This window comes from Cherax quadricarinatus, chromosome 42, assembly GCF_038502225.1.
Source record: "Cherax quadricarinatus isolate ZL_2023a chromosome 42, ASM3850222v1, whole genome shotgun sequence".
NCBI classification, from domain to species: domain Eukaryota; kingdom Metazoa; phylum Arthropoda; class Malacostraca; order Decapoda; family Parastacidae; genus Cherax; species Cherax quadricarinatus.
The window spans coordinates 9800757-9813256 of NC_091333.1; the positions used below are offsets into that span (position 1 = coordinate 9800757).

A 12500-nucleotide genomic window follows, 5' to 3' on the forward strand; every position below is an offset into this window, starting at 1 on the left:
GTGTTGGATGACATACGAACAACTGAGGAGGAGGTGAAGAAGCTCTTAAGTGACCTTGACACCTCAAAGGCGATGGGACCGGACAACATCTCCCCATGGGTCCTTAGAGAAGGAGCAGAGATGCTGTGTGTGCCTCTAACCACAATCTTCAACACATCCCTTGAAACTGGGCAACTACCTGAGAAATGGAAGACAGCTAATGTAGTCCCCATATTTAAGAAAGGAAACAGAAACGAGGCACTAAACTACAGACCTGTGTCTCTGACATGTATTGTGTGCAAAGTCATGGAGAAGATTATCAGGAGGAGAGTGGTCGAACACCTGGAAAGGAACAAGATTATAAATGAAAACCAGCATGGGTTCATGGAAGGCAAATCTTGTATCACAAACCTCCTGGAGTTTTATGACAAGGTAACAGAAGTAAGACATGAGAGAGAGGGTTGGGTAGATTGCGTTTTCCTAGACTGCAGGAAGGCCTTTGACACAGTTCCCCACAAGAGATTAGTGCAGAAGCTGGAGGATCAGGCACACGTAAAAGGAAGGGCACTGCAATGGATAAGGGAATACCTGACAGGGAGGCAGCAACGAGTCATGGTACGTGAAGAGGTATCACAGTGGGCGCCTGTTACGAGCGGGGTCCCACAGGGGTCAGTTCTAGGACCAGTGCTATTTTTGATATATGTGAACGACATGATGGAAGGAATAGACTCTGAAGTGTCCCTGTTCGCAGATGACGTGAAGTTGATGAGAAGAATTAAATCGGACGAGGATGAGGCAGGACTGCAAAGAGACCTGGAGAGGCTGGACATGTGGTCCAGTAACTGGCTTCTCGAATTCAATCCAGCCAAATGCAAAGTCATGAAGATTGGGGAGGGGCAAAGAAGACCGCAGACAGAGTATAGGCTAGGTGGACAAAGACTACAGACCTCACTCAGGGAGAAAGACCTTGGGGTGACCATAACACCGAGCACATCACCGGAGGCACACATCAACCAAATAACCGCTGCAGCATACGGGCGCCTGGCAAACCTGAGAATAGCGTTCCGATACCTTAATAAGGAATCGTTCAAGACACTGTACACTGTGTATGTTAGGCCCATACTGGAGTATGCAGCACCAGTCTGGAACCCACACCTGGTCAAGCACGTCAAGAAGTTAGAGAAAGTACAAAGGTTTGCAACAAGGCTAGTCCCAGAGCTCAAGGGAATGTCGTACGAGGAAAGGTTAAGGGAAATCGGACTGACGACACTGGAGGACAGAAGGGTCAGGGGAGACATGATAACGACATACAAGATACTGCGGGGAATAGACAAGGTGGACAGAGATAGGATGTTCCAGAGAGGGGACACAGGGACAAGGGGTCACAACTGGAAGCTGAAGACTCAGACGAGTCACAGGGACGTTAGGAAGTATTTCTTCAGTCATAGAGTTGTCAGCAAGTGGAATAGCCTAGCAAGTGAAGTAGTGGAGGCAGGAACCATACATAGTTTTAAGAAGAGGTATGACAAAGCTCAGGAAGCAGAGAGAGAGAGGATCCAGTAGCGATCAGTGAAGAGGCGGGGCCAGGAGCTGAGTCTCGACCCCTGCAACCACAATTAGGTGAGTACAATTAGGTGAGTACACACACACATGACTTACTTTACACTCCTTTCATTTGTAAATTTTTTTTACATGTCTTGCACAAGACGGTGTAAACAGTAGAAACATGCAACTGAAACATAGTGGAAAATACACTAGTCTTAGGACGACTTAAGAACCTTCGAGTTCTTCTTAATCAATCGGTTATGTTAAGGTTAAAGAAAAACGTATTAAACTGTAAAATCACATAAAACGCACCTGTGTTAGTAATGAAATCGATCAGTTTATTCATGTTTTTTCTGAGTAATTACAAGAAATAAATTACCTGTAGAGAGACCCTGTGAGTTAATGTCACATTTGCATACTCGTATAGACGGCTGGCAGTATAGGAGTTACAAGTGTTACCTAATTACCCACAGGTGGGGCTTAAAAGGTGTATAAAAAGGCCTTCGTTCATCAGGGAAAGTCATTCATACCTTCTCCCTGCCTGCCTTACTCTTCCACATCTACAGCAGAAGAGAACTCCAGAATGAGGTGAGTGATCCTAATACTTCCAGTTAGCTTTCTCCGTCTTTATTGATTTCTACATGGGAGAGAGAACCAGCACGTGAGCTAATGATCTATTTCTGTTCAGAGAGCTGAGGTTAAGTTTGTCTGGTAAAAAGATCTCTGTCACTGCCCTTCATTCATCCCACTTTTCTGTCCGTCTGAAAAATGAGGCAAAACACTTACCCAAGAGCGTGAAATAAACGCTCACAGGTATTTAAAATGAAAGTTAGAAACAGAGATTATTACACTCAGAGATTATTACAGCAGTAGTGCTAGCATCACTACTGATGCTACTACTACTGCTGATACTACTACTACTACTTCTACTACTACTACTACTACTGCTACTACTACTACTACCATGGTATATGTCTGAGTTAGGATCTGTTTGATACTGAGGTTAGGTTTTTGTTGAATTATCTTCCACAAAATGTTCATCAAGATAAACTATTTTAGTTTGCTGAAAAAAAATTTCAAATCCCATTTGGATAATTTCTAGAAACCTTCACAGTTTCTAAATTTATGCAATACATTAAGTAGCCTTAAGAAACTTGCACATTGATCATGAATTGCGAAATATATTAAGGAACTTCTTTTCTCATATTAACTTTGAATTTGCATCCACTAATTAGCATTATACGGGAACTGTTTTCAAGTGGATCCTCTTCCCTGTGGCCTGAGGTACAGTATCGTTCATTGAAGAGATGAAACAGTACTTCTAGGTACATAGGGAGTACTTCACGGTACATTAAACACCGAGCATATGAGTAAATGTTACTGTACGGGCTTTCAGTGTTCATATTGCCCGACTCTTCAGTCAGGAACCACCGACACTCCACCATCCACCTCATAACTCTGCGGACTTTACACTTACGACTTCAGTAACACTGTGACTTTACTTTATCGTTATGGAATCCTTGGATACGACGAGAATGAGCAGTCAGCTTAACACCTCTACTAAATTTATACAGTTCTTCACACAGTTAATCAATTTTATACGTAAATTTTAATTTTGTATCATTAGTCAGGCAAGGTTAGCAATTTTGGCAGCATATTAGTTTGTGACCCTTTCTTTTGATTTTTAAATGCATTATTTTTTAAATATATCAATAATTTTTCGTAGTGTCCTTTTTTCTGTCTCATGAACATGCAAGATTTCAGGTACGTCTTGCTACTTCTACTTACACTTAGGTCACACTACACATACATGTACAAGCACATATATACACACCCCTCTGGGTTTTCTTCTATTTTCTTTCTAGTTCTTATTCTTGTTTATTTCCTCTTATCTCCATGGGGAAGTGGAACAGAATTCTTCCTCCGTAAGCCATGCGTGTTGTAAGAGGCAACTAAAATGCCGGGAGCAAGGGGCTAGTAACCTCTTCTCCTGTATATGTTACTAAATGTGAAGGGAGAAACTTTCGTTTTTCCTTTTGGGCCACCCCGCCTCGGTGGGATACGGCCGGTGTGTTGAAAGAAAGATATATATATATATATATATATATATATATATATATATATAATTATATATATATACATGTATATATATATATATATATATATATATATATATATATATATATATATATATATATATATATATATATATATATATATATATATATATATATATATATATATATATATATATATATATATATATATATATATGTCGTGCCGAATAGGCAGAACTTGCCATCTTGGCTTAAATAGCAACGCTCATCTTGCCATACAGGACATGCGAAAATTTGTGTATGCAATAATTTCGCCAAAATCATTTTGAACCTAACGAAAAAAATGTATTTCACTGTGTTTGTTTAGTATTAAATTATTGTAAACAAATCTAAAATATATTTAGAAAGGACTTAATTTTAAATGAGTTCTTGCTAATTGACCAGTTTTACATATTCGGCACGACATATATATATATATATATATATATATATATATATATATATATATATATATATATATATATATATATATATATATATATATATATATACATATATATATATATATATATATATATATATATATATATATATATATATATATATATATATATATATATATATATATATATATATATATATATATCGAAATGAGTAGGATGTCCAGCTAGAAGCGTTCAAGAGTGTGTGTGTGTGTGTGTGTGTGTGTCCGAGTCATCATCATTGTTATCAGCATAATCATTATATTCATCACTGTTATCACTTTCTGATTTACTCCAACAGGTTCACCTTGCAGCTGCTTGGTTGCATTGCCCTAGTGTGTGTGGTTCTATGCCACGCCCTGCCTGGCAGGCACGACAACCATGAACGACTTCGAAAGGCCTTACGAGACCCCGTTGATTTTCGCCAGGACTAGTACGCAGCCTTATATGTGCCTAGTTGAGGGAGGAATAGATATTTCTTATTGTAGAAGCGATGTGTCTGAGAGAGAGAGAGAGAGAGAGAGAGAGAGAGAGAGGCTGTATTAGGAGTACCTAGGAGCTATTATTTTGATTTGAGCTTTTTAATGAATTTCGCTAGTAAATAAACTGTAAACGAGTAGGAGAAATGCACATACATGTTCAGACAATTGGAAAGCAGGAACGACTCCTTCTGAGTCCGTGTTATTCAATGAAGATCTCTTTTGAATCCCTGTGCAGGCTCAATGTTATTTAGAAGCACACCTTTGTGAATCCCTGTTCGCTCTGTTATCCAGGAACATACCGTTGTGAATCCCTGTTTAGACTCAGTGTTATTCATGAACGACACCATGTGAATCCCTCTTCAGAATCATAGTAAATAAAGTAGTTATTATCGTCAGAAATATCATAAGTTTCTCCTATTGATGAATAATCTTGATTCTTTCTCATCCCTCAAGACTTTTTGTTTTCTACTGTTATCATTGCATTTATGGTAGAGCGCTAAACATAAATGGGGGTCATACAGCCCCTGGGGGAACAGGAGGCATTCATCTTTAAGGAGAATAAACACGAAAATAATTTCCATTAAGGAAATCATTGCTTCAAAAGTGTCGATGGATTTGGTCTGAGGAATTAGACCTACCCTTCCATTTCGTGGCTTTAATTTCATTACCCTTCAGTCCCCAGGCGTTGCAATGACCATTTCGAGGTTAACACTTCTCCCTAATTAATTTAATAATTCAAAGTATTATTGATGAGTAAGACACGTGTTCAAAATGAGGCATCTTTACCGACGAATACTGTCGAACAAAGAGGTGATTACAGTCTTGGAGACAGAAGTGGAGACGTACTTTTGAGGTGATTAGTCCCTTCGGCCCTGATGGAAGATGGTCAAACTCTTGGCTTGATTTAGCATGTGTCTTACTCTTCAACTTGCCCTTATTGTGTACAGTATGTATTATCATTTTCTAAGCATTTCTCTTTTAATTGTTTGCAGCAGCGACAGCTGGGACTCAAATAGCAACGACACAAGCAGCAACGAGAGCGATTACAAAAGAATTGATCTGAAAGTCGCCAACAACAACAGGCGTTTCTGGTGGCATCACTCCAGTAGCAGTGAAGAGAGTAACGAGAGTAACAACCGAAGACGTTCATCCACCACATCAACCACAACAACCACCACAACCAAAACAACCGCTGCTGTTGGAAAATAGATATCCTTTGACAAAATAACATGAGATTTCCTATCACTTAAGACAACCAATTTTCCACTTGAGACTTCCTTCTTGTCCCTTAAATACATCCTAAATTTCACTTGAAAAGACGTAATTTTCACTTACGATGACCTTCGTGACTAATAAAAACGACTCACTTTTTCACTTGAAAACATGATATATTTCACTTAAAAATACTTACGTTTCACTTATGACGGCTTGCACATTACCTAGGACACTTTCTCCTTCAGGAAAGGTTCTGAAGCTCAGTATTGTAAAGATTAACATATAATAAGAAAAATAAAAGGTACTGGTGTTATTACCTATAAACAAAAAGAACTCAAAAAAAAAAAAAAAAAAGATATATACGGGGCAAAAAGAGCGATTAGTGGAGCATCATATCTTTCTGTGTAAAGCTTAATAATGCAAATTTCTTTGCTACTTAGAAATAAATTATTATCTCTGTTGGCTAATAAAGTAATGCATTAAGAAATCTATTTTCTTTAATATACCACAAGACATTCCGTATATGACAAAAATTACCAAGTATACACATACACACACACACACACACACACACACACACACACACACACACACACACACACACATACACACACACACACACACATATATATATATATATATATATATATATATATATATATATATATATATATATATATATAGAGAGAGAGAGAGAGAGAGAGAGAGAGAGAGAGAGGGAAGAAATATATTTAAAAGAGTTTAAGGTCTTTCGGATTAAAACTTACTTCAGACGCTAGAACTTTCAATGAACCACCTGGATATTAGCCAAGAATTCATCCAGTCAGGTGGAAAAGGATGCAGCATACTTTTCTTCAAAGTATTGAGAGTTAGAAGCTCGATCCTCAGTTCATAGCTCGACATCCAGGGAATCGGAGCCACTCCCTCTCTTTCTTTAGCAGGGGAATCGGGGGGGGGGGGAGATTTAAACCTGATTACCTCCTAATTCCCATGCGCTATATGACCCGTAGAGGTTTAGCGCTTACCTCCTAATAAGACAGCTATAATCCTTAACTCCTAATTCCCACAGTGTGGGTTTAGATCTGGAGGATCTTGTTTTCAGTTTGGTATCTTTTTCATCATAACATGACTGAAAACCAGCCGTAGGCTGGAGGAGAATTATATTTTATTAAGGTAACATTTCTGTCTTTACAACAGAACGAGACTCTGTCCCAATAAAAACGTGTCCCGCAGCTTGGGTTTCTTCTTCACTGCTGTCAACAGTTAGTTTATGTTTATTATGCACCCCACACCTATCCTGTGGGCGGTAGTCAAAGGATTACAGAGGTACATAATTGGTCCAGGGACTGGGCCCGAAAGATTTGATAGCTGAACAAGTTACAAAGGCAATGAACTCAAGGTAGATCTGGTCACAATCATGACCAAGATACAAAGGTAATAATGAATCATCTACACGTCTATATATGGTTACAATCATGAACAAATTACAAAATAATGAGCCATGTCAACAGTGTGCTCTTTAGACAGGCGATGCTTGATACAGTCGTGTCGTGAGAGAGGTCAGATCGCACGAGGGTTGCATTTGTGTCCATCTTGCGTAGGCGTTTGTCCAGTATGAAATATTTCCCACCAACGTGACCCGGATCTTGGCAAGGTTGACCAGCGTCACGCAGAAACTTCAGGTTTTTTTTAAACAGAGAAAGATATCGCAGACGATAACAAAACATATTTTTAGAGGAAGTCTCATCTACATTAAAGAATTTGGCTGAGAGATGTAAGGCCATTGATTTCTCTTATAAATATGAAATTAAGGGAGATGTTCAGCTATAAAGCTTCATGTATATCTGTCAATTAATTTATTTTAGATAGAGTCATTATTTATATCCATCACGACTGCCTCTCCGACACTAAGCTAATCTGAAGACAATCTTAAAAAATGAGTGGGAGAGGCGACTCACGGCTCACGGATCCTCCCTCACCCTCCTAATCCCAGACCCACACCTTCCTCTTTCTCTTACTCCTCCTACTGCTCCTTCGATCCTGTTTCTCTTCTGTTCTTCCTCATTTTCTTCTTTCGCCTACCACACTCCGTTTCCTCATTGTTTCCGTTCTTAACAGTGGTGTTGGATTAAATAAATGCATTATATTTATGGCTAAACTAAATATATGTGCCGTACCTTATACACGACGAAGCTGTGAAAAGCCATGTACTCGGACGAAAATAAATATTATTTCTTTTTATATTTTCAAACTGCAGCGGTCGTCACAGCGAGGACAGAAAAGTGGTAGTTCCTGGTATCTTTTGGGTACTGGGAAGACCCAAGGAGGAGTTGGAGCCAGGAAGACCCAGGGAGTCCATCTCCCTCTTATAAAGGGATCCCACATCTCTCTCTCTCCTTAGTCTTGTTGTGTCGCACAACATAACAGGTTGCAGCCAGACGCTCTCCCTCACGCAACATGAGGTAAGTTTTAGGTTAGGTAAAGATTCTAAGAGCAGAACAAGATTTCGCTAAGAAAATAGTTTCATCAAAGAAGATTAGTCAAGAAAAGTGTCTGAAGGCATCATGTGTTTTTAGCTTTTTTGTTTTTTAAGGGAGAATGAAGGAAAGGGGTTTCTAATTTACATTATCTTGAAACCAACTGCTAGGCTTCTGACCTACAGTGACGACTTAAAAGCCTTTTAATTTTTAATTTTTATAATCCAGAATGTTTTAGCGTGGTTGCATGGATTCACAGTTTCCACACGACGCCTTGGGGATAATATTAAGGTTCTGATAATCTCGAATCATATATTGGGAAGATCCTAAAAGAGATACAATCGGAGTATAGTAAAGTCGGTGTGCTAAAGGAAGCCATTATATTTTATCGTTGTTTTCAAAATTTTCTCTTGCCACTCTTTCCTTAAATATTTTTCGTCATCTATTATTCTCCCACCTTAAATAATTTCCTCACCTTTTCTCCCCTTCTCTCTTTCTTCTTCCTCTCTACCCATTTCCTTGAAGTATCCCAGCTTAGGCTAACAGATTTTAACACCTTGTATAAACCCCATTCTGCATGATGGAATATGACAGGAAAACACTGTGTAACTATCATGCACAATAGGGTAGCAGCACACTGCTGACGTTTTCAATATTTATTTAATAAAAAAATATCATTTTTCTCCCCGAAAAATGTTCATTACATAAAAATAAACATCTCAGCTACACTTGGAACAATCCTCTCGCTATATTGCCTAAAAACCGACCTGTCTCATGTCCCTAGACCCATTATGTACCTCTACAATTTTTTGACTACTGCCCACTGGATGGGTATGGTGTGACTGCCGCCCACAGGATGGGTATGGGGGGCATAATAGCATAATAAAGATATTAAACTAAAAAGTCATCCTTTCCAGACTGTCAATAATGCTGCTGGGCCTAGCAGCCCTTGTAGGTGCCACATATGGCACTCTCTTCTCTGACACTCCTTTGGCACCTGGGTTCGCAGAAGATGATGCTAGTGCACAGCAGGCAGCAGCCTCCCGGGTCAAGAGGTAAGTGTAATATGGCTTTGGGACTGACAAGAACATGCCAAGTATAGGCCAGTAGGCCTGCTGTAGCGCTCCTCCTTTCGACATAAATCTTTAGACTGTTTCGTCCAATCCTGTCCTTAATAACTGTGTGTTATTTGTGTACTAACATATAGTACATTATTTTTGGATAATATTTTACTACCTTTTCTAAAAAACAGAAGAAAAAAGAACTTTTACTGTTTCCTCGATCAGGATCGATTACCATACAACAGTATCGATAAGGATCGATAACCATACAACAGTATCGATAAGGATCGAATACCATACAACAGTATCGATAAGGATCGATCACCATACAACAGTATCGATAAGGATCGATCACCATACAACAGTATCGATAAGGATCGATTACCATACAACAGTATCGATAAGGATCGATTACCATACAACAGTATTTTCACGACATCCAGTTTGAACACCAAATATTAGCAAGGATAGATACGAAGACATCCGACAGCAATGAAGAAATTTTGTGGAAACGTTTCGATAAAGCTCTACGTGGAGCGAAACGTTGTGGCAATGAAAGCTTTCTTTGCTCATGTGTCTTCGTTAACAAGGATCTGCTATCGTCGTTAAACGAGAACTTGTAAGTGAAACCTTAAAAGTGTATTTTTAAGCACGTAATATAAGGAGGTAATGTAAGCAGGTAATACAAGTATAAGAAACTAAAATCATCCTGTATGATGGAGTATGACAAGAGGACCATACACCGTGGTAGAGTAGGTGAGAGGAATCTTCCTGTGTGATGGAGTATATCAGGAGAGGTATCCTGTGTGATGGAGTATATCAGGAGAGGTATCCTGTGTGATGGAGTATATCAGGAGAGGTATCCTGTGTGATGGAGCATATCAGGAGAGGTATCCTGTGTGATGGAGTATATCAGGAGAGGTATCCTGTGTGATGGAGTATATCAGGAGAGGTATCCTGTGTGATGGAGTATATCAGGAGAGGTATCCTGTGTGATGGAGTATATCAGGAGAGGTATCCTGTGTGATGGAGTATATCAGGAGAGGTATCCTGTGTGATGGAGTATATCAGGAGAGGTATCCTGTGTGATGGAGTATATCAGGAGAGGTATCCTGTGTGATGGAGTATATCAGGAGAGGTATCCTGTGTGATGGAGCATATCGGGAGAGGTATCCTGTGTGATGGAGTATATCAGGAGAGGTATCCTGTGTGATGGAGTATATCAGGAGAGGTATCCTGTGTGATGGAGCATATCAGGAGAGGTATCCTGTGTGATGGAGCATATCAGGAGAGGTATCCTGTGTGATGGAGTATATCAGGAGAGGTATCCTGTGTGATGGAGCATATCAGGAGAGGTATCCTGTGTGATGGAGCATATCAGGAGAGGTATCCTGTGTGATGGAGTATATCAGGAGAGGTATCCTGTGTGATGGAGCATATCAGGAGAGGTATCCTGTGTGATGGAGTATATCAGGAGAGGTATCCTGTGTGATGGAGCATATCAGGAGAGGTATCCTGTGTGATGGAGCATATCAGGAGAGGTATCCTGTGTGATGGAGTATATCAGGAGAGGTATCCTGTGTGATGGAGCATATCAGGAGAGGTATCCTGTGTGATGGAGTATATCAGGAGAGGTATCCTGTGTGATGGAGTACATCAGGAGAGGTATCCTGTGTGATGGAGCATATCAGGAGAGGTATCCTGTGTGATGGAGTATATCAGGAGAGGTATCCTGTGTGATGGAGCATATCAGGAGAGGTATCCTGTGTGATGGAGTATATCAGGAGAGGTATCCTGTGTGATGGAGCATATCAGGAGAGGTATCCTGTGTGATGGAGCATATCAGGAGAGGTATCCTGTGTGATGGAGTATATCAGGAGAGGTATCCTGTGTGATGGAGTATATCAGGAGAGGTATCCTGTGAGCTGGTGTAACCAGGAAAACCATCGTGTGTAATGGAGCATGACTGAAAAGTCATCTTGCCAGGAAAACCATTCTACGTGATGCAGTATGCCAGGAAAATCATCCTGCCTGATAGAGCAGAACAGGATTGCCTTCCTGGATGATGGACTATGATAGGAAATCTCTCCTACTTGATGAAATATTACAGAAAAAAACAACTATCTTACATGATATGATGGAACAGGACGGAGTATGAAGACGTATACCAAGAATGTCATTCTACATGCTTGAGAATGACAAGAAAAACATCCTGTGCTGTGTATACCAAGTGAACACAGCTCTGGTAGAACCTTGAACAATTTTCCCTGCCTCAGGGTAGCCACAAGTGGGGGTATGAAATTTTGGTGGTAATAAAAAATATATATCACTGCTATTTAAAAGACTTATATGAAGTAATCAAGCATTGAAACTAAGTCACTTTGTCTGTCTTTTTTGGGGGAGAGTTTATCATAGGTAATGTAAACATATGTTACTATGTATGATAATTTGTGTAAGTGTATTTATGTGTACTTGTTCCTAGATAAACTTACTTACGTAAGCTTCGTTATTCCAGTTAATGTATTCTTGCAAATCAATATGAAAATCTTGAATGTCTGTACGATTTTGTTGGAGGATGATATCGTAAGATATTTATATTGTTGTAGAGATGACGATGACGAGGAGGATGATGGGGAGAACGAGGAGGATGAAGATGACGAGGATGACGATGATGATGATGAGGACAAAAAGGATAAAAAGAAGAAGAAGGAAAAGGAAGAGGAAGAAGAAGAGAAGAAGAAGAAGAAGCCGAAAGATGATTAAAATAACGAAGGTTATCATTGATGAAGACGAATTTGATGACGATTTTTTTTTAGTTTGTCCATTATATTCTTCAGATGCTCTCTCTACTTCTTACCCATAAAAAGTTATATATTTTTTTATTTTTTTTATAAATTATTGGCTATTTTATTCGTGCTTTTATAAGCCATCTGCTTTTCGTGACTTGATGTTATCAATAAAATGAGTAGCAATACTGTATAGTTTGTCTTTCTTACGTGTGTGTGTGTGTATGTGTATGTGTGTGTGTGTATGTGTATGTGTATGTGTGTGTGTGTGTGTGTGTGTGTACTCACCTAGTTGTACTCACCTAGTTGAGGTTGCAGGGGTCGAGTCCGAGCTCCTGGCCCCGCCTCTTCACTGATCGCTACTAGGTCACTCTCCCTGAGCCGTGAGCTTTATCATACCTCTGCTTAAAGCTATG

At 39.4% G+C, this 12500-nt stretch overlaps 2 protein-coding genes across 2 annotated transcripts; both read left to right on the forward strand.

Moving 5' to 3' along the window:
- Positions 1 to 1955: 1955 nt before the first annotated feature.
- On the forward strand, positions 1956 to 6249 carry LOC128695533 (uncharacterized). Its single transcript, XM_070093164.1, has 3 exons — positions 1956 to 2112; positions 4365 to 4496; positions 5538 to 6249. Exons 1-3 carry the CDS (start codon positions 2108 to 2110, stop codon positions 5752 to 5754), a joined length of 354 nt encoding a protein of 117 aa, XP_069949265.1. The 5' UTR covers positions 1956 to 2107; the 3' UTR covers positions 5755 to 6249.
- A 1505-nt stretch (positions 6250 to 7754) lies between these two features.
- Positions 7755 to 12245, forward strand: LOC128695532 (KS1 protein-like). The gene is made up of 3 exons (XM_053786210.2): positions 7755 to 8222; positions 9155 to 9292; positions 11905 to 12245. The coding sequence occupies exons 1-3, from the start codon at positions 8218 to 8220 to the stop codon at positions 12059 to 12061; spliced, it is 300 nt and encodes a 99-aa protein (XP_053642185.2). The 5' UTR covers positions 7755 to 8217; the 3' UTR covers positions 12062 to 12245.
- Positions 12246 to 12500: the final 255 nt, after the last annotated feature.

Excerpts from the sequence above, each read along its gene's own strand:
- LOC128695533 (XM_070093164.1), top strand. Across the intron at positions 4,497-5,537 it reads GTTGATTTTCGCCAGGACTA|CAGCGACAGCTGGGACTCAA; the intron begins GTACGCAGCCTT and ends AATTGTTTGCAG.
- LOC128695532 (XM_053786210.2), top strand. Across the intron at positions 9,293-11,904 it reads GCAGCCTCCCGGGTCAAGAG|AGATGACGATGACGAGGAGG; the intron begins GTAAGTGTAATA and ends ATATTGTTGTAG.